Source organism: Eucalyptus grandis, chromosome 6, assembly GCF_016545825.1.
Source record: "Eucalyptus grandis isolate ANBG69807.140 chromosome 6, ASM1654582v1, whole genome shotgun sequence".
Classification (NCBI taxonomy): domain Eukaryota; kingdom Viridiplantae; phylum Streptophyta; class Magnoliopsida; order Myrtales; family Myrtaceae; genus Eucalyptus; species Eucalyptus grandis.
The window spans coordinates 26,402,612-26,422,842 of NC_052617.1; the positions used below are offsets into that span (position 1 = coordinate 26,402,612).

Genomic DNA, 20,231 nt, shown 5'->3' on the forward strand with positions numbered 1-20,231 from the left:
AACATTTGAGGATTTTCATTTGACTGCTCTCAAACTATTACGTATCTTAAAGTTTACCGAAACGTCATTTGCATGCACTTCTAACTTATTCAAAAGCACATCGCAATCTACGAAGTAACAATTAACTAATTGAATAAAATTCAAGTGCATGACATATCTAGCCAAACCAATTTTTAGTCTAAGCAACGGAATTTTTGGCAATAGTAAAAAAAAATAGGTTTCGCTATTTCATCACAATCTAAAATATTGCATAAACTCCAGAAAATCATGAAAAAGAAATAACATGAATCCTTGTGTAGGTACATGTGTGTGATGAAAGGTTCAAGTGTTTCGAAATTCAAAAAAGTCAAAATGCAATGACACGCTAGATTCAAATTGAGAAGGAAAAAAAAGTGAGAAAAATGAAATTCAGTCCAAAAACAGTTGTCTGACCATCTATCATAGAAAAAAGAGAGAATGGATCTTGTAGATTCCCAAATCCCGAGCGCAAGCAATGGAGCCGTAAACAGTCAAGTGAAATTCAATACACGAAATAATTTGATATCATATGTAGCCTCATTCACACTCAATCGAGTCGTCCCCGGTCCGGCCCAGCTGAAGGTCCCCGTGCAAAAATAAAACGAATTGGGCCGAGGAGAGGCGTATCGCTGACGTCAGGCCCAAAGATGGACCCGGCCCATGGGTTATGGCGCGAACCGGGGTCCGACCCACATCGACTCGAGGCGGACGGAACTGATGATCCAACGAGGGTTCTCTCTGTCGGTCCGCCTTCCATCTTCATCTTCTTCTTCTTCCTTCATCTCCCATCCTCCCGGGAGCTTCTCTTCTCTTCACCGTCGCGCTGAATCAAGCGGCTCTCGCCGGAGGCGGGACCGGAGCGTCGAGGACGAGGCGAGAATTCCGTCGGAAACGGTCGATTTGTGGAGGAAATCAGCGGAAAGGGGAGAGAGAGAGGGAGAGGGAGAGAGAGAGAGAGAGAGAGGAAGGATGGGGAAGAGGAGAGAACGTCGGAAGGCTGCTCAGAGCAACGCCGGCCGCCGAGTGAAGCTCGATCTCTTTGCGGAACCCTCTGGTACGGGCGACCTGTCTTCGCTTCATCTTCCGCTTGCGGTGTGATTAATTGCTTGGCTGTCCGTCCGCCGGGGGATCGCCGCGGACGTGCGTGGCGTCTGTCGATGTTGTTTGCCAAAGTCGTGTATCGGGAGAGTTAATTTTGCCGCGGTCTAAGAGAGGGTTTCATTAGGGGCTTTGGCTTGTTGTGCTGATTGTTTTTAGATTGGAGTTGTATGTTTGGCTCGTGCGAGAAGTTCGCCTTGGTCCGGAGAAGCTCAGTTTTTACGTTTTCAGTCCTTTAGAACTCGGCTTTCTGATTGATCGTTTCTTGGTGTTGGGACTTGGCTGTCTGATTGGTTATTTCTTTGTGTTTTCCTCTTTCTCTCTCTGATGCGCACGCAATGACGGGCCAAGGGGGGAGATTTCATAAATAGTTACTATAACCAGTAGAAGTAAAAGGAAAATTATATGCCTTGTTTGTGGAGCTGGGACATTGTTAAAATTAGATGACTGTGCACAGACACATCTTTGATCAGTATATGGATGTTGAAAGGGAAACTTAGGTACATGAGTATTTAGCAAAATGGCTAGATGAATTCACATGGCAGGCCCTAGCAAATGAAGGGATTCTATTAGATGCATTTTCGGGGGATTCTGTTAAATGGTTCTTTTTTCCCTTCACTTGACATGTTCATATACCTGTTGCTGATATTTATTCTGGGAATGAATTTGGATGCAAGGCAGTGATAGGGTCCATTTTGGCATAGCTTTGCCAATGGACTTCCAACCCACAAAGATTTTCTACAGAAAGTCATGCGTTTGGTAAAAGGCTTTGAGCGCCTATTGTGGACTGCAATGCATTTGCAAAGAGGTCTCTCTAAAGGCACCTTCAGTCCAGCATTAGGAATAATGCGGTTTCCTTGCTTGAATATATAGTAATATGGCTTTATGCAATTGAAATCCATTTTCCTTTTGATATTCATTTCAGGTCTACAAAGAGATTCCAAGTTGAATCTTCCTTAAGATTTTGCTTTTATGGAAGCAAGACTTTACATGGGAAACATCATAACATTTTTATCCATAAAAGCAGAAGTAGAAATTGTGCATGAACTCCTGAATTGTACATCTCATGCATTCTTTTTACCTTTACTATGACTATTTGGCTACTAATTAAATTTCATTTACTTAAATAATTACTAGGGCTTGCTTATTTATTATTATTTTTTTCAAAAAAGCAGTTAGTTTGACAGGAAACCAAAATGAGTAAACAGTTATGAGTGTGAGTTTTCTTGTATTCAGGAGATTTGGGTATCTCATCTGGACAAGATGAAGTTGAAGGGGATGTAGATTCAACACATCATGATGGGTTACCCAATCCAGCATCTTCTTCAGGTGGGTTCCGCAGTTTTCTTCAAAGGAATATGTAGGGCAAACATGACTGATCAACATTATTTGGTGGAAATATGGACAATACTTTACAAGACTAGAATTTTATGGCCCTAAGTATTTGCTCTCAGACTTTGAGGTGGCTGTGGTCTTGGAAAATTCACTGTCAGATCAGATCAGGGCCCTGTGACTGTGAAATTTTGCATGACTCAATTACTCGTGCTCTTTTTCTCAGCGCAATTGGAGACGGTCGGAAAGCTACAGCGGTTCGTATATCTCTGGCTTCACTTGCATCATGAACAACTGACAAGTTTCTTAAATCTGTAACAGGTGGATATGACAAGCCAATTTAATTCTTTCGGCCAGACCTAATGGCTGCATCTCTTGGGCCCTTTTATCTATCATGATTTCATGTTGATTTATTCCTTGTTTTGGGGCATGGAAATTTCCTCTAGCTTTCTGTGCTGATTCAATCTAGCACATGAAGTCATGCTTTAAGAGTTATTGATATGTAAATTTGTTGTCTGCAGGTCAACAGCAAGATAATCCTCTGCTGTTACTTGGCCAATATAGTGATGATGAGAATGAGGAGGAACCAAGGAGAAGTTCTAATGCCCCTGGGGAGAGTTCTGTGGCTCACAATGACCAGGCAAGTTAGGAATCTGTCATAGTTTTAGTTCAGCTGTTTGTTTTAGCTGCTGGAAGGTGAAAATACTCTAGCTTTTGCATTTTCGACTGCCTATGCAATGGTAAACGATATCAGTTTCAAAAATACACTTTTGCTCTATTTATAGTGTTTGCTTGTTTAATTGGTTCTCTTTTTTGTGTCCACATTAAGTATCATTATTTTTAAATAAAAAGATCACCTTTTGAGAGAAAAGATCTGATTTCGGTAGTAATATACAATTTCTTGAAAAATCCTATCAAGGTTGTAACAAAGATACTGTATGCAATTTCTTGAGTTAAAAAAAGAAGCAGGCTTAAATGGATGATTTTTAAATGCGGAAGCTTTGTTTATGCAGGTCGAAACATCAACTAGTAAACAGAATGAAGACACAGGAGCTAACTTGACTGAAGAATCAGATTCTGCGAAAGTGAGGGAGGAGGTGGGAAGGGATTCGCCATCTGTACATGATATGCCGAAGTTTGAGGAAAGTGATGTTAAGGAAAGTGAAACGATTGCCTCGCATGATTTGCCAAAGGAAATAGAATCTGGTGAACAAATCCATGTTGCAGGAGCTTTTGATGCTCAAGTTGTTGGGGATGTAAGTTCAGGTTGGAAGATAGTAATTCATGAGGAGACCAATCAGTATTATTATTGGAACGTTGACACTGGGGAAACTTCATGGGAAGTACCTGAAGCTTTGTCTCAAATGACGAACTCTGCTGGAGACACATACATTGCTTCCACAGAGACGGCCCATAATCCTGGTCATGATAGTCATGAGGTAGATCCTAATTCAACTATGACGGTTGGAAAAGATGGGAATTGTGCTTATTTTGGAGACAAGGGTGCTGGTTCTGAAGATGCACTTTTAGCTTCTCAAAGTCAGAAGTTGGCCGAATATAGTTCTAGAAAGGATGAGATGACTGAAGAGCAGAATGTTGAGAATCTGGATTATACATATTACACAGATGATATCCACAAAGGTAAATCTAGATATATCTCAGCAGTGTGTCATGCTCCTTTGTGCAATCAATAGGTTGCTGGAGTTATTCTGATACTTGTGCACATGACTCATCAGGTAGCAAAGAATATCCTTTGGGGACTGATAATTGGTCATACCTCATCAAGCAAACTGAGTGTTTGTTGGAAAAGTTGAAGTCACTTGAAAGGTAATGAATGGTTCTCTAAATTTCATTCAATCTCTCTCCAAACTATTGAATTTGGTGGATTCCCTTGTTTTTCTAGTTTGTTATTGTGAAATTCTTTCTTTGATATTGTCAGCTCCAAGGAACTTCATTTTGTTCGTGAGAGGATATTAAAGTATGTTATGGAAGTTGAAATTAGACTTTCAGATATGAAGTCACTCTCATCATACGGTGTAGCTTTGCATCCCTTTTGGGTGCACTCTGAAAGGCAGCTTGAACGTCTGGAACTTGCCACTGATGAAGTTTACCAAATGTTAAATGATGAAGTTAAGGAAACAAGTGAAGGCAAATTGGAGAAAACCATGAAGCTCGAATTTAGAGAAGATCAAAACACAAATGAAGGAGGTTTTTTGACATCCCAAACTGCTGCTTCTTTTCCAAATGATGCATCCACTGCAGTCGAGCCCGGTGCAGTTAATCAGGACAATGGTACAAATAATGAGCATTTTGCTTCTCAGTCGGGAATCAGACAATTGGGAGGTGACTTGGAAGATGGTGAGTTAGCCAATAGCGGTTTTATTTCTGATGGACCAATTCTTACTGCTTCAGTGAATGCTGAGGAAGATGTTGATATGGATGTTGATATGGAAGTAGAAGATGTGGGTCCTGTGATTGGTGTAGAAAGTACTGTTGTTCCAGAAAAGTCATCTGTACTAGATCCACCTCCTGAGGCCTCATCTGTTCCCTCAGAAGATCAGTATTTTATTCCACCTCCCCCAGATGAGGAATTCATTCCCCCGCCACCTCCAGATGCTGAACAGATACCTCCACCTCCTCCAGACGAGCCTCCTGAACCATCTTATGCTCCACCGGCACCTTATACTGAAGTTGAGCAGCCTAGTTCCTACACTGAGCAATACCCTTTAACTTATGCTAACACTAATTATGAGTATTATGGACAAAATGGCTTCTATGGACATGCTGAAGGATGCCAAGTTGTTTTACCGCATGGATCAGTTTCCTATGTACCTCTTCCAAGCACTACTGCTTCTATCATTGTTAACCCTGTTGAGTCGGTAGCATATTACAGCACCCAAGATGGAGCAGTACCAGCTGCACCTGGTGTTGGTATAGTGAATACCTCCCAATTTCAAAGCCAGCCCAATTCTCTCAATTATAGTTATAGCACCACCTCAGATGAGCTTGGATCTGCTCACACCCTTGCAGAGACAAGTTCCAGCTCAATACCACTGTCAGGTGTTGCGTCTTCAGTTGTTGGCAGTCGAAGTGAAAATGAAACTTCTGATGTCCCCTCTACTTCATCTGCCATAGAAGCTTCTGCAACCATGTCCGAGAAAAATAATATTTCTGCTCCATCAATAAACACTGCTGCTGCATCTGCAGCTCCTGTTGCCTCATCAGCCATTTCAAAGGTTCAGTCAAAAGGTATTTCCATTGGATCCTAACTTAGGCCAGGCTTGAATAGTTAATGCCTCGTTTTGATTTATGTAATTTCTCAGAAAGATGAAAATTGAATTGTGTGAGAGACTGAGTGTTAATTGCTTTACTATTTTTACTGCCCAGACTCTATGGCCAGCCCTCGTTTAATTGGCTGGGCATGTCAAGTTTCAACTTTTGACGTTTTGTCAAGTATCTCGTGAATTCTCTTTACATTGCATGGTTATATCTCTCTTTGATTGTCGTTTTATATTCTAAGGAAAAATGCTCAATTTTCTTATTCTAACTTCCCAAAACTCATTGAGTGGTTAGAAGGCTAAGGCTATCTTCTTATAATGCAATCATTTGATAGACTCATGACTCAAGATTTTTCTTTCCCGTTGATCAGTTTTGCGTAGTAAAAAAAGGACTGTTGCTGTTGCTCCATCTTTGAGGTCTAATAAGAAAGTCTCCAGTTTGGTGGATAAGGTACTTTCTCATCATATTGGGTAGTTGTTTAACTTGGTTTGCTTGCTTCTCTGTACACTTATTCCTGATTCTGTTTGTGAATTTTCTCAGTGGAAGGCTGCCAAAGAAGAATTACAGGAAGATGATGAAGATGAAGCTAAAACTGCTCTTGCACTTTTAGAGAAGAAGCGTCAAAGGGAAATAGAGGTATACAGATGATTCTGCATAAAGAAGTGGTTGTGCTTTTGTTCTTTCTGATGGCATTTATCATTTTTTAAATTGCAGGAATGGCGTGCGCAGCAAATTGCCAGTGGAGAGGCCAAAGAGAATGCTAATTTTCAGCCACTGGGGGGTGATTGGTATTGTTTCATAATTTCTTAACCCTCTCTCCACTTCCTCCCTTCTTTTTTTTTTTTTTTTTTTTTTCTGAACTTCCTCCCTTCTTTACCTCCCCTCTTTGTAGATGATATTGAATGGAAAATAGCAGCTCTAGGTCATGAAGGATGATCCTGGTTTTGTCTCTCATTGTTGGATTCTGTGTGAATTGTGTTGCTCTGTCACAGGCGTGAGAGAGTTAAGCGCAAGAGAGCTCAAGCTGCCAGGGAAGCTGTACAGAATCAAGAGCAATCAAACGATGGAAACCAGCAACCAAGTCTTGTAGAACTTTCTAGAAGTCTGCCGTCTGGATGGCAGGTAAGTTTCTTGGGTCTGTCTTTCTGCAGTAGGTTCTAATTGTTTGGCTAGAAAGTAATGGTGAGGAGTTGGACCCGTTTAATTGGCAGCTCTGATTTATCCATATAGTCCAATGAGGGGCTTTGATCTTTATTTTGGGGTGCAGCAAACATCCTGTTTCTGGAATTTGGGTGTTAAAGTCACCAGTTTGGTATTTCATCAATCATTAGGGCTCGAGAATGAGTCATTCTTCTCCACTTTTTTCCCGAGGAATCCATACTCTTGTGTTGAGAATCGCCCACTACGTTTATTTGAGAAAAGTGAAATTGTTTTCGTAAATTTTGATCTTTATTTGCTTCTCTCCCCTGCTTCTCGTAACTATCAGTTCTAGTTGCTCATTTATCGTCTTTACAGGCATACTGGGATGAATCCTCAAAGCAGGTTTACTACGGAAACTTGATCACCTCGGAGACAACCTGGACCAGGCCAACGAAATGACGCTAATGTTCAAGATCGAGCCAACAAAATTGCTTGCCAAGATCAATATGATGCCAAAAAGTGGAAGAATTGAGGTTTATCCTCCGGTTCGAATTTTTTTGGCTGTGTTGAACTTTTTTTTTCTTTTTATAATTATTATCGTCCCCTGCCTATAATTATGATTGTACATATATTTAGAGGCGGAGGAGAGAATAGTTGTATTAGCTTTGCCCTTAGCCAGGTTAATTGAATCCTTACCTCGATCCTATGCGTTACTTGGCCGAGAACTTTCTCTGTATGACTCGGTCGTTTGCAAAATCTGAGGAGCATCACTAGGACCTCGGAGCATAGTAAGAGCATAGTAAATCCGTCGGAGAATTATTAACAATCTTGCTCTCCAGGGTGTTACTGATTACTAGGTTGCGCAGGCCGGAACTGCGATTCCGCAAGTTCCACAGGTGTTGATCCTGTGCAAAATGATCTCCCGAATACATTGCGATAACAGTGGCGCACGTGCTTATTCGGAAGAATGAATTGTACCCCATATGCACTTGAAAGAGAACGATGACTCGTCAACCGACGCGGAAGGTCTGAACCAACATCAGTGAGACAGAAATAACAAGATTGTAGCAAGAACAGATATTTACATTATTGTAGAGGTAGAAGTTATTGCCAAGAGACCGATGATAGTGGCCCCGTTAATGGAATTGACAATAGCTTAGTTCATGCAGTAGCAAGTTGAAGGAAATTCGCCTTTCGCAATTTTGCCAAGTACACACCATGAGTTGGGGATGCACTGCCATGCAGGTATCCTACTAGAACCCAGAAAAAATCGTGGGTTCATCGATGTGACTTGCCCCGTCCTGCCGATCTCTGGAGGCTACTGAGCCTGGAGGGAGTCGCTGATGCTGCCCGACTTTGCGGCCAAGTAATTTAGGTTTGAGCCGATGGAGTGGCCTCGGGGGATGCCGGTGTTGCGGTGGAACCGGCACCGGAACGAGCCAGCGTGGGTCGTGGGGGAGCAGAGGCAGTTCATCCGACTGCTCAATGGCTTGCCCGAGCCGTCCCCTTGTCCCCGCGGTGACAACATCAGCGGCGAATGCTTCCGCATCTCCTCTACCGTGATCCTTGGCACCGATATCTTGCGCTCCGGCTGCTTTTCCTCAATCTTGGGTGGTTTGAGGACCTCTCCCCCAGCCATAGGCTTGCTCTCTGTAATCAAGTACATAGTTAACTACCGTTTCATTTCCTAATTCATGGAAACCAACATCGTGAATAGTTTCATTACTCACTCAAATCCTAGAAAAGATGGCTTGTACAGGACCTGATCTGATCTAACAGAAACATTTGGATCCTTTGATGGCTTAACTAATTGCGAATTCTTGTAGAATAAGAGAGCAACGACGACCATATCCCAATTTTCTTCCCCATAAAAGAATAAAATGTTAAACCAGCTTACCTTAAAATCTGATCTCAGATCAGCAGTAATGTTTCTTGGAGCTGCCAATTGAAGGTACCTTCCTCTGGTGCTGCAGCAGCAACAATGGAAGGATTGGAGAGAGTAAGAGAATGTGGACAAAACTGATGAACAATGCAATTCTCTCTCTCTCTCTCTCTCTCAAGGATCTTCCAACTACCTCGATTGTGTTTTCGCCCTTCTGCCGTTCTGCCGTTGCGCATTTGTAGCACCAGAATAATCGGCAGATGCAACTAAAACCAGAATTTTACTGCATATTTCACGTTCCCTCTTTCGGGGGATCCAACAGGAATAGCAAAGAAGGCCCGGTTTTTCGATACTAACACCTGTCCATAGGCTGAGAGGCCCAATCAAAGACCGCCATCCTCCAGCGGTGCCCGGCCATTGTATCTTAAAGAGAGTTTGCGAAACGCGCATGCCACACGGTATTACACTCTCGTAAAGAATGGCCAGCTAGGTTCATCCTCGAAAGTCTCTATATTACTTCAAACCAGCAACAGAAACAGGAGGAGTGACATGTAGGATTCAATTTATAGTTTCTTGGGTTTGAACCTTTAAAGGGCCACTAAAAAACAGGAGCCTGGTCTTTCAAGGAAAGATGATGCTGAAATAGGACTCTTAAAAAGGAGGAAGAAGATCCTGTGCTAGAGACTTTGACGCAAGTATATCAGCATAGTTTCATTCTTCTTCTTTTTCAGTAACTTGTTTATTGCTGTACCAAAAACATGTACATCATGTTAATATGAGTTGCAGGCGTCTAATAGGACTTGCCAAGTCCTAACCCCTTTGTAGGCAAAGACCCCAAAGCTTCACCCTCTACTATTGTAAGTAAAAACGGAGAAAAGAATGCAAATTTGAGTATGCTTGTGGTCACTGGTGAGCTTGAATATACAAGCAAAGTAGCTCACTCAGTAGGCCACCTCCTCAATAATTACAAATCACGCCAAACCGAAGAAATGGAAACCCAGCATATTGGAGAAGGAATTCCAGCTCTCGCAGATCGCATTCCTATCTCTCAAGTTCTTTCTTACATAGAGGACAGCAAGATGTGATCCTCAGCCATTGATCGACGCACTTCTGGTGGAACATATGCGAACACGGCAGCTGCCGAACTTCTTCTCTCTCCTTGTACTTGGACAGACATATACAGCATTCCTGCAGCGAGAGAAAGAAATTGCAGACTCACATAAGTCGATATTGATTCTTGAAGAACTGTCTGACATCTAACTTCATGCTTCAAATTTTAAATCGACCCCTGTGGTTGAGTTGAATTATACGCAAAGCATAGTCCTTATGGAACACCTACACTTTTCCAATTGTCAAATGTACTTATCACTTCATTCTTTTCACCCTCTTTGAATTAAACATTTCTTCAGATAATGAAGCAGTGAGTTACAACATTCATGGGTGAAAGAGTGGACTTGATCTGCATCCGGTGAAATATACAGACAGATACAATACATTAAGGGGCCAAACAGTGTCTTACGAAGAAATAGCACGTCCATGTAATTTAACCAAGAATCAAAAGGATATGCAAAGTATAGAAGCAGTAATTTTGTACACCATCTATAGTTAGCCTACTTACTTTGTCTTCATTTGCCGGGACCAAATTGTGGTTTGAGTCATCGCTGAGCCCTAAATTGTTGTCCACTTGCTTATATTTCCAGCTAGGTAGCCTAGAAATCTGATCATCAGATGCTCCTCTCTCAACCGAAGCCACATTCATGTTGTATCCGAGGAAGGTGCTCATGAGTGGCACAAAGCAGCATAGCAGGAGAAATAGCAGGAATGGGAAAGAGTAGCTGACAGCGTTCCAAGCAAGCAGAGAGATACAAAGCATGTGAAGCTTTGGTGCGCGTTGGAACGATCCGAACCGAGAATCGAACACCCAAACATTACCCATCACAAACCATATCGCAAAGAACAGCTCTAACGAAGTCCGACATTTGTTCATCAGATGCACACTCCTGCACCAACAAAATCGACATTTACACAATGAGAATCTGTATAAAAAACCACAAACTAACTTTGTAAGATATATCTAACCCGCTTCGCCATCTATGGGACAGTCTAATATATCAGAAGAATCCATCTTCCTACAAGTCAGATCTATCTGGGACCAAACAAAATCTCAAACTTAATTGGGTGGACACCTAGAAATAAACTTGAACTATAGCAGTGCAAGATTAAACCAGTGTGTTGAATTGGATAAGTCGACGAAGAATCCATTGCCCCAGCTAGAGATTATTTCACTTTTGTTTACTTTTTGATGCCTGATCCAAATTCCGGGGTAAGATTGAACGAAGACCATTTGTGCACCCTAGGAGTCTCAGAATCAAAATGATTCATCAATCCTCCACTCTAAGCAACATCAGGTTATGACAGTCTATAGCATCTAATCTATGCTAAAAGAACGAAAAATAAAAGTAAAAGAAGTGAGAAAAAGGTACCTGGAATCTTCACCGCCTCTTTGCTGCTCCAAATCCGAGATGCCAAAGCCATCTCCCTGAGCCAAAAAAAGATACCTGTAGCGACCATAGAGCAGCAGCACGCTGAGCATGCACCCTATGTCGTAACCCATGATCCATATCCTCATAGGCCAGACCGGCTTCTCGCTCCTTGAGATGGCCAGGGTGAAAGAAGTTATGCTTATCTGAACCATCAAGGCCGTGAGCTCGAGCACCATCCAGGTGCTCGAATTGAACGGATTCGACCCGAGATCCGACCTCGACCCGTTCTGGTAGTGGAAAACTCTCCTTAAGAAAGTGAACCATCTTGCTCGAGATATTCTCATAGCCATCCTAACCAAAAATGAAGGCGGAACGCGGGGAGCCCGGTTCCGGGACCCTATCACCGCCCGATCATTTGTGGCTGATGAACTCGAAGAGAACGTGGCGCCGATGCTGGAACTGCATAACGACTCCGGTGGGAAAAAATATCGAGTATTCATCGGGCGCGAAACGAGTGAATTTAGGAAACAAACAAGCTTCAGAAAACCAAGAATAGGCCAACACTCCTCTGCTCACAGACAACTAAAGGATCGCTTTTTCTTTTTCCATAAACAGGATTACTTACGACTACAGACTACAAGGAGAACAGGCCAATCTCCACCACGTTTATAGGACTGCAATCATGAAAGTTGCTCCCGAGCACTAGTAGACAAGAAATTCCCGTTTCTTCCAATTCGAATTCAGGGGCGTTACATAAACTTCCAAGAAAACAGTCAGTACCTTAAAAACATGAATACCATGAAATTCAAGCAGCTGCAAGCTTCCCGTCCGCCATAATTCAACCGAGAACGCCAAAACTATCCCTTCAGAGCACAACCCTTCAATGACAGAGCATATCTTTTATGTGGGTGTGCGGCAAATATGAACATGAACCGTGTGAGATGACAAGAGTATATAGACAGCAACTGCAACAGAATACAGGAGCAGGAGAGGGGGCGATGTTGTCGGGTGCGGAGAAGATGACAGGAAGGTGAAGTTGGGTGAGTCTCAGATGGTGACCAAGAATCAAACCGTAGAATACCCAAAGCAGAAAAAAAGAAAGAAAGAAGAAAAGAAACCTTTCTTTGATTCAAAGCGAATCAGAGAAAGCTAACCGTTGGCCTAACTTCCCTCTCTGGTTTTTGGCCTCCCCCTCTCCCTTTGTTTATCGAGCAAGCAAGGGAGAGCTTAGAAGAACCTTAAAGCTCTACCGGGTCTACCTCTCTTCTTCAACTGCAAAACTGTCCATTAAAATAAAAAGCAAAGCTGGTTGAACAGTGCAACTCATCCCATTTCTTTCAACGCAATTTAAGAAAAACATACATGCTCTCCTTCGCTATGGTCCCATAAAATTCTTACATAATATCAGAGGTCCTGAATTCGAATCTTTTCATACACAAAATTTTACATATTCATTTGCTAATTTCTGGGAGTTTAAGGTTAAAGGGACTTTCGTAATGTGGCCGGCACAGTGACGGTTTGAGGTTGTGCGTGTAAATGGTTAGAGTTTGGCCACCTAATCCAAGCTCTCCACTCTTTTCCCAATTGAAATAAGTGGCAAAATGGAAAGGTCCCTCTGCTTCGTATTTTATGCGTGAATGTGTTGCTTTGCATGAAGGCCATAACGCTATCACACCATTATTGCCGCTGCGGAGGGTACGTTGGCCCTTGTCAATGAGCGGTGGCTTGTCTCACTTCGGAGAACCGTAACCAGAGCACAAAAAGGGAATTTTTTTTTTTTTTTTTGAGGATATTATCCTTTTAATTTTACGTCGCTTTCTGACGACGAACTAGGAGTGATCCGTTCCCGAATGGCTGGTGCCGATATTGTCCGCTTCTGAAATGGGCCAGGCGTGCGCTTCAATCAGAGATCTTGCTTTCCGTAGTTATGGACTTGCGTTTATCGCGTGAGGGTTAGAAAGTCGTGAATTTTGGATCTCATGAAGTGGAATCAAAATTTATTGGCAGCGATGCCAGCGTTTTAAGTCTCGGAAACTTCGCAAATCATGTGCAAGTTCGAAACGGATACGGACAGAAGTTTTTGACACGCTGTTCTTATGATCCACCTACGAAAACACATGAAGATGGTAATTTTCGTGGGGCATTAATTTCATTAGTTTTCTTGTGATTACGTTGCATCCTTATCAGGGAAACAAGACATGATCCTAATTTCTATCCTTATTCACGGTCGTGAAGAAAGTGATTGATTATATCCAGCGTACTCAAAGGAAAACATAATATTTCTTAGGTTTTGTTTGTTTGGCAAAAAAAAAAAAAAAAAAAAATTTCTTAAAAAAAATTATTTAAATAATAAATTTTATGAAAAAAAAATTATCGATAACAATTATAGCTTAACATTATCATGAACGATGAAAATAATTATTATTCACTTATTTTTGTAAATGATTTGAGCTATTATTTTTAGAAAAATATTTTCTAAATCATTCATTTTTCGTAAGGGTCTTAATAATAAAAACTTAAATATGGTTCTAAATAATAATAATAATAATAATAATAATAATAATAATAATAATAATAACACAAAAAGTTAAATATGGTTCTGAAGGAAAGATTCCTAAAGATGCTCGAATCTAGTTAAGAATCCACACACTTAACTGAATAATCAAATACACCGGCCAAGAAACCTTGATAACTGAGGTGCATGAGGAAATTTTTTCTAATTTCAAATCGATCCAGTCAACATTCAAACAAATTGTTTTTTTAGACTTTTGAAACTTCCTTCATTCTAGAATAATAAGATAAATCAATGCGAGAACTCAAGTCATTTACGACAAATCACCATATTTTTGACAGGTGCCGGGCTCAATCCACGTCAACCTTTATAACGTGTTTCGACACCGCCCGGGAAGCAGCAAAGGAAGATTGGAGAAAAAGAGAGGGGACCCCAAAAATTGGCCCATTTATCCAAATCAATGCCAACACAACATCTTGACAACTTAATCAAAGATTGATGGGTGACGCATATAAAAATTAGATCACCTCAATACATTAAAATTTGCAAATAATTTTTTTTTTTTTTTTTTTGTGAAAAATCAGACAACATGATCGGCAACTGTTGATATGAAATTAAAGAATTTGTCGTGTTTAAAAATGCATACAAGCTTCTTAGATACAAATTCATTTCTACTTATGTAATTTTGGTTAATTGGTATGAATCTCTGCTAATAACCCAAAGATCAAAATGGTGTGTGTTCATTAAAAATTAATGGTGGGAGAGGAGCTTACAATAAGAAATAGTTCTAATCAAATATTCAGTTTTAACAATGCTCTGTTCATTTTAAGAAAAAATGAATGATTTGAAAAAAAAAATTAAGAGTAATCATTTGAAATGATTAATCAATTAAAAATGTTTTCATCATCGAAATAATTTATGTATAAATATTTTTCATAGTCGATGAATATATTTTTCATTTATTTGTTTTTGGTAAATGAGACGAATTCTTATATCTATAAAATCATATTTTAAATTATTCCTTATACACGAAATAAACGTACTTCAAGCAAGAGCCGACACGACTCAAAAGAGCTTTCACGTTGACAAGTACCCGCCAAAAAAGGAAAAGGAGAAAGATACTGTGACGAAAATGAAAAGATAAATAAAAATTCTTGGTTTCTTATTTGACCAAACTTTGATCTTCTCCGGTATGACTAGGTGCAACGTGTGCAGAATCTGAGGGAGATTTTTCTCTCTCTAGTGTCTTTTTTTTTTTTTTTTTGGGGGTGGTGGTACATCTCTTTCTTTTCATTTTCCTAATTCATAAAATGTCAATATCATTACACTTCAAAAATGGCGACTTGGCATCGGGGGCTTTAACTTCTTGCCCCCGCACCCTTTGGTTTCACTCAAGAATCCTCCCAGAAGCCCGCCAGCCGGATCGTGAAGTTTCAACCCAATCTTTTGCATCGCTTGCCGACGTTGGCGTGCCCACCGCACGTCATTCATGGCTGGCCCCTTTCGCCAAATCGACGGATTCAGCCGCCCTCTCTTATCCTCTTATTCAGCAAAGATTTCTTCTCCTACACAAAAGAGGAAAGAAAAGATGGAAATGAGCCCTTTAGTTATCGTGTCCCGTGGCGATGTCTAGTCATCGATTTTTCAAAAAGCATCCGAACGGCGAAAAGGTGAGGCATCGGTCGGGACGATCGACGGGCTTGAGCCTTCCTTGATCTCGAATCAGGTGTTGGGATTCGGGGTTACCTATTGGAATCGATGCCGCCTTTGCGTTACCTCACTCAGTGGATTGACGGCTTTTCGAGGAATGATGAAGGAGCATAGCATATGTATACAAGTTTATAAGTGTAAGGAAGTGTACTTGATTGTCGAGAAAGCCCTTCACATCTTTATAGTGTTAAATTTGGGAATATTTGGGCATCCCTCACTATTCCACTCATGACGAAAGGCATACCTCTTCAGTCGAAACTACAAGTTACATACCTCGCTTCAATAAAACTGTCTACCTATTTAAAACTTTGGCATTTTAGACTACATTTGATAATCATCTCATTCTCATAAACAATTTTAGCTCAGAAATAATTTTTTTTTTTATTTCGTTCTTTGGACGAATTTCTAAACATTTGAATGTGTTTGGTAAATGCATTTCTATGATTCTCAATTTTTTGTAATCGAAATTTCTTTTAATTTTTAAATAATTTTTTCTTTTCTTTTTCCTCCTCTTCTCCTTCCTCAAGCTAGCAAGGTTGCCAGCCTTAGGGAAGCCTCACCAACCCTCAATGAGGTTGAGCCTCGCCCAGCCACTAGCGATGATCAACCTAGCCCAACCGCCACAAGGTCAGCCTCATCAGGCCAGGGTGAGGCTAACCTCACCAAATCTCATCTAGGATATCACCATGGCTAGTGACTAACTAGGGGAAGAAGAAGAGGAAGAGGAAGAGAAAAAAATAAAAGAGAAAAAAAAAAATAAAGAAAGAAAATGGTTTACGTTTGATTCTAGAGTTATTCCTAGAAATAAAGAAGTAAATTTTTTTTTTTTTTTACTTCTTGATTTTATTCCAAATATGTTGTCGAAACAAAAACGTTATCACAAAAATTTAAGTTCTTTTTCACTCCGAGAAACAAAAGAATAAAATTGAGCATTGTTTGGCACGTTATCAAATAAGCCCTTACTTTCCAAAGAACAACTTCCCTTCCCCTGTACCAAACCCACACCTTGCCACAACACCATGGCCTAAAACCCTAACCACCTTAGCCTAAGTTCGACCGCCGCTACCAATGCCCTTTGTCACCGATGCCGAAGCCTACTACTAGCTCGTTGTCATCCACTGGAGACCTCGGTGTTGTTGCCTTCGGTCGTGTGCGATTGTTGGGAGCCCTCTCCCTCTCCATCTCTCTCTCGTAATTAGCCTCAGTCGGGATTGTGCCATGGTTGTGCTAGCCTTGAATTGAGGTTGGTGCTCTCAAAGCCATGGCCGACCTATGATTAAGGTCGTAATCCCCTTCATGGCCATGGACGACCTCGACGAGGTCATGAGCTGTTGGTGGCCATGGATAGACCTCGCCCATGTTCGCAGCCATGGACAGGCCTCATCCATGGAGATTTGAGTTGCATAGTGAAGATAGAATGAGACAAGGGAGATTGCAGTAGAGCAAAGAGAGGAAAAGATAGGGGGACATGCACAGTGATTAGAGAGGGAAGGGCGTCGACGAAACCAATCGATGGCCAGGTGATTGCTGTTGGATAGCAGTGGGTGTGGTCGAGGGTAGATAGGGTTTATGGAGGTGATGGAGGCTAGTGTTTGCGGTGCGACATATTTAAATTAACTCATTTGAAATATTATTTGCTTTAACCATTCTATATTGAGCCTCAATTTTGTTTACTACCATACAAGAACTTTCCTAGGAAGTTGCCCATCCTAATAGAACTCTCACTTGAGCACACTAATGTTGGAAATGTCAAAAGGGTCAAATCCAGTTTCACATTAATAATTTAAGGACATTTTTTTCAGGTTTGGTGTATAATTTGATTTATTCCTACCATCTTCGTCATTCTAAAAGTTTAATGCGAGCTACTCCTTGTTTATGCTTCTTGTCTCAGAGATCACTTCTTGCTCTCATGAGACCAAGGCGTTACAAAGAGGAAAGTTTGCTTGTTTGCAAAGGGATAACTCGGTCTTTTCAAAGTAAGGATTTTGTGGCATTCCATCAAGCACAAGTTGGAAGCGGCCATTGGTTGAAAAGCTAAGCATGTTATTGCTGTTGCTTTAAACTTTTGATTTACTCTAACAACTTTCAAAGATAGAAACTATCTACGTAAAGTAACATGAACTGATTCTCTTAATCATTCGCACTCGTCAATCATTCAGTGCATCAAAAAAAATGCAATCTTATTTTTACCATAATAAAGGTAATTTTCCCAAAGGCTATCCTCAAGTTGGGGGCCCTCATGTCCCTGGTAATTATTCTGTCATGAATAGGGGAAAGATCATGGACCGATGAGATTAGTTGAGCAATCTAGGAGGTGCACATCTCCACAACCATGAAATAAGATGGTCCAACTATAAAAGCCACGACAAGGCCATGCTAACTCGAAACGTACCAATAATTTAGCCCTAATAAATTAGTTGAGTTAGTTTAAAACTTGGTTTAGATGTGGTAGATCCATGTTCGAGTAAAAGGAACACAGAGGGCACACCCACTAAGGGTGAGTAGCTGAACTAATTCATATGGGAATCAATTCAGTTCTCTAGTAGAAAAAATGGGAACAAAACTATACCTTAAATTGATTGGTTCTACCTGAGAAAATTGTCCAAAACGTTCTTAGTATATTGCACTTTTACCAATTTCAGTCTTAAACATTTTAATGTTATCAATAAAATCATAAATCTTTTTACATTTTGTCAATTGTCTCAATCCGATAAATTTTCGATGATCACTTATGTGAATGCCAATCATTCTACATGGTATAGTCGGTGCTATTGTAGACAAATTTAACAATATAATTTATTTTTATCTTTTTCCTCACTTCTTCCTCCTCTAGCTAATCGATTGGGTTGGGCAATGGCCAATGACTGTCCAAAAGAAACAACTAGCAAGGGTCGCCCTTGCGGATCTAGTGAGGGGCGTGACCTCATCAACCTTGGGCAAAGGTCGCACTCATCAAAGGCTAGCAAGGGCCACCTTGCCAACTTTGGGTTTGCCAGTCATTGACTACCGCCTAGGACCAGTGATTGGCTGGAGGAAGAAGAAATGGGGAAAAAAGAGAAGAAAATGAAAAAGAAAAAAAATAAAAAAAATTATCAACACCAATAAAAGATTGTTAGCATCCATATTAGTGATTTCTTATCAAAGTTTCTCAAATAAACTCAATTAGCAAAACGTGAAAAGATGTAGGATTTTTTGGACAATTTTCCATTCTTGCTCCGATGCTTCTCTCATCCTGAACAACATGCATATCGAGTTCAAAACTCTGTGATAGAATAAATGGGGGAGAACTAGAAAATTTAACGATGAGGATAATGAATTCACAACAAATTGTCAACATTTCAGTTTGTTGAAATATTTTCAATATCGCTTGACAATGGGTACTATATATTTATTATATTTATATGGTCTTTCACCACTAAGCTTAAGCTTTTCAGTTGGACTTCCCAATATGGTATCAGATGGCCAATCCTATTCCTTTCACATATTTGCGTCCACCCCATTAATCAAATTCCTCGCACCCCTTATAATTTGGCTTGCACATGAGAGGGGTTTGCCTTATTATTGTTCCGCACTACTTGACAACATATCTTATATATGCTCCTTCTATGGTCTCCCTTCATCTAATAGTTTGAGTGCCAGGATTTGAACCCCGGATTTGGTGTCCCCACATCACCCTCCCAGCCACCGGACTGGATGCCTCATTGTCACTTTCTAACACAGTTGATGAACATTACCAATTACCACCACGAAATTATGCACGGTCCTCCTTTAATTGGCGAATGCTTCGTCATTATGGTTTACGACATTGGGAACTGTTGTTGCCCGATCCATGTCTTTGAGAATGTCGGCATAGGTTGATGAATAATTCTTGCTTGACGCCGAGATAATCCAACAAGGGAACAACAGGTATGCAGATAAGGCGGCGAATGCAGCTGCTCCAGGGAAATATTTGATTGTGCTGATTTCAATGTCCACTTGTCGCAGTAAACCGGTTTGGATTTTCTAAGTCTAGGGGATAAATGGTCAAGAAAGCGTCTTTCTTTTGTAGCGTAGAGTTTGGCTATCCCTTTTATTGGGGCTTTAATACCTCCCTGTTCAAATAGCAAGTCCGAGCAAATTCAGTGGAACAAAGCCTGTGTATTATAAATCGCCAGTGTGATGCACTAGTTGGATATGTCATCATGAAAAGAAAAAATGGGCCCGGATCTAGGGTCAAGAGGTTCGATTTCCAGTTTCAATATTCGGGAATTGACCCATATAAAATTGGAGTTGGGTTTTTTGTTCGAAATGTACCTACCCTTAAACTGATCATCTCTTATATCCATCACCTTATGAGTAAAACTTGATCCGGCTCATATGTACGAAATGGTTTGCATGCATCTAAGAGGAATATTCGAGTCGAAAGATGTTTCATAGGCTCCTTTGGTATTGTCAACCTCAAACCCCATGGCATCTTCACAGACAGAGTGGCCGACGGGTCAAAAGGCACACCATGGTCAATAGGCTGATGACTCCAAGAGCTCTCATTCGACGCAATTGTTTGTTACCTCGACGCCGATCATCGCTCTTAAATGTTTAGCTTGTTCACATATCAAAGGGGTACCTAAGTTGGATTTAGAACGTCGTAAGATGAATACCACTATGTCGATGTCAGAGAGAGAGAGAGAGAGAACAATCTAATAATAAGATGAATCCAGTTAGAGCATGTAAAAATGTTTTTTTGTTAATAAAAAGTCCTTCACAAGATTCTTGTCCCGATTCCAGCCCAGGTTTTAGT

At 40.7% G+C, this 20,231-nt stretch overlaps 3 protein-coding genes across 7 annotated transcripts; 1 reads left to right on the forward strand and 2 right to left on the reverse strand.

The window, feature by feature from the left end:
• Positions 1-742: 742 nt before the first annotated feature.
• LOC104449101 lies at positions 743-7,580 on the forward strand. 3 transcript variants are annotated; one of them, XM_010063123.2, is made up of 12 exons: positions 744-1,072; positions 2,353-2,445; positions 2,675-2,705; positions 2,970-3,088; positions 3,462-4,089; positions 4,185-4,275; positions 4,388-5,697; positions 6,098-6,177; positions 6,268-6,363; positions 6,442-6,515; positions 6,720-6,849; positions 7,243-7,580. In XM_010063123.2, the coding sequence occupies exons 2-12, from the start codon at positions 2,413-2,415 to the stop codon at positions 7,324-7,326; spliced, it is 2,676 nt and encodes an 891-aa protein (XP_010061425.2). In that variant the 5' UTR covers positions 744-1,072; positions 2,353-2,412; the 3' UTR covers positions 7,327-7,580. The 3 variants fall into 3 exon arrangements, with proteins under 3 accessions (XP_010061424.2, XP_010061425.2, XP_010061427.2); XM_010063125.3 differs by having other exon boundaries at positions 745-1,072; positions 2,675-2,769; XM_010063122.3 differs by lacking the exon at positions 2,675-2,705 and having other exon boundaries at positions 743-1,072.
• Positions 7,581-7,929: 349 nt separating this feature from the next.
• On the reverse strand, positions 7,930-9,281 carry LOC104449100. Its single transcript, XM_010063121.3, has 3 exons — positions 8,943-9,281; positions 8,765-8,834; positions 7,930-8,517 (listed from the first exon to the last, which is right to left on the reverse strand). Exons 1-3 carry the CDS (start codon positions 9,197-9,199, stop codon positions 8,422-8,424), a joined length of 423 nt encoding a protein of 140 aa, XP_010061423.1. The 5' UTR covers positions 9,200-9,281; the 3' UTR covers positions 7,930-8,421.
• Positions 9,282-9,447: 166 nt separating this feature from the next.
• LOC104449102 (E3 ubiquitin-protein ligase At4g11680) lies at positions 9,448-12,731 on the reverse strand. Of its 3 annotated transcripts, none has more exons than XM_010063127.3 (4): positions 12,013-12,731; positions 11,233-11,691; positions 10,368-10,749; positions 9,448-9,937 (listed from the first exon to the last, which is right to left on the reverse strand). In XM_010063127.3, the coding sequence occupies exons 1-4, from the start codon at positions 12,030-12,032 to the stop codon at positions 9,791-9,793; spliced, it is 1,008 nt and encodes a 335-aa protein (XP_010061429.2). In that variant the 5' UTR covers positions 12,033-12,731; the 3' UTR covers positions 9,448-9,790. The 3 variants fall into 3 exon arrangements, with proteins under 3 accessions (XP_010061429.2, XP_039171699.1, XP_010061428.2); XM_039315765.1 differs by having other exon boundaries at positions 11,233-11,702; positions 12,013-12,726; XM_010063126.3 differs by having other exon boundaries at positions 11,233-12,731.
• Positions 12,732-20,231: the final 7,500 nt, after the last annotated feature.

What these genes read in the sequence shown, in the direction of transcription:
- LOC104449101 (XM_010063122.3), top strand. Translation starts at nt 988, where the DNA reads ATGGGGAAGAGGAGAGAACGTCGGAAGGCTGCTCAGAGCAACGCCGGC. An exon ending in TCTCTTTGCGGAACCCTCTG is followed by an intron (nt 1,073 to 2,352) that starts GTACGGGCGACC and finishes TCTTGTATTCAG; the next exon opens with GAGATTTGGGTATCTCATCT. An exon ending in AAGTTGAAGTCACTTGAAAG is followed by an intron (nt 4,276 to 4,387) that starts GTAATGAATGGT and finishes TGATATTGTCAG; the next exon opens with CTCCAAGGAACTTCATTTTG.
- LOC104449100 (XM_010063121.3), bottom strand. Translation starts at nt 9,199, where the DNA reads ATGCGCGTTTCGCAAACTCTCTTTAAGATACAATGGCCGGGCACCGCT. An exon ending in AGGGCGAAAACACAATCGAG is followed by an intron (nt 8,835 to 8,942) that starts GTAGTTGGAAGA and finishes TTGCTGCTGCAG; the next exon opens with CACCAGAGGAAGGTACCTTC. An exon ending in ATCTGAGATCAGATTTTAAG is followed by an intron (nt 8,518 to 8,764) that starts GTAAGCTGGTTT and finishes ACTTGATTACAG; the next exon opens with AGAGCAAGCCTATGGCTGGG.
- LOC104449102 (XM_010063126.3), bottom strand. Translation starts at nt 11,732, where the DNA reads ATGAATACTCGATATTTTTTCCCACCGGAGTCGTTATGCAGTTCCAGC. An exon ending in AGAGGCGGTGAAGATTCCAG is followed by an intron (nt 10,750 to 11,232) that starts GTACCTTTTTCT and finishes TTGTTGGTGCAG; the next exon opens with GAGTGTGCATCTGATGAACA. An exon ending in TCCCGGCAAATGAAGACAAA is followed by an intron (nt 9,938 to 10,367) that starts GTAAGTAGGCTA and finishes CTCTCGCTGCAG; the next exon opens with GAATGCTGTATATGTCTGTC.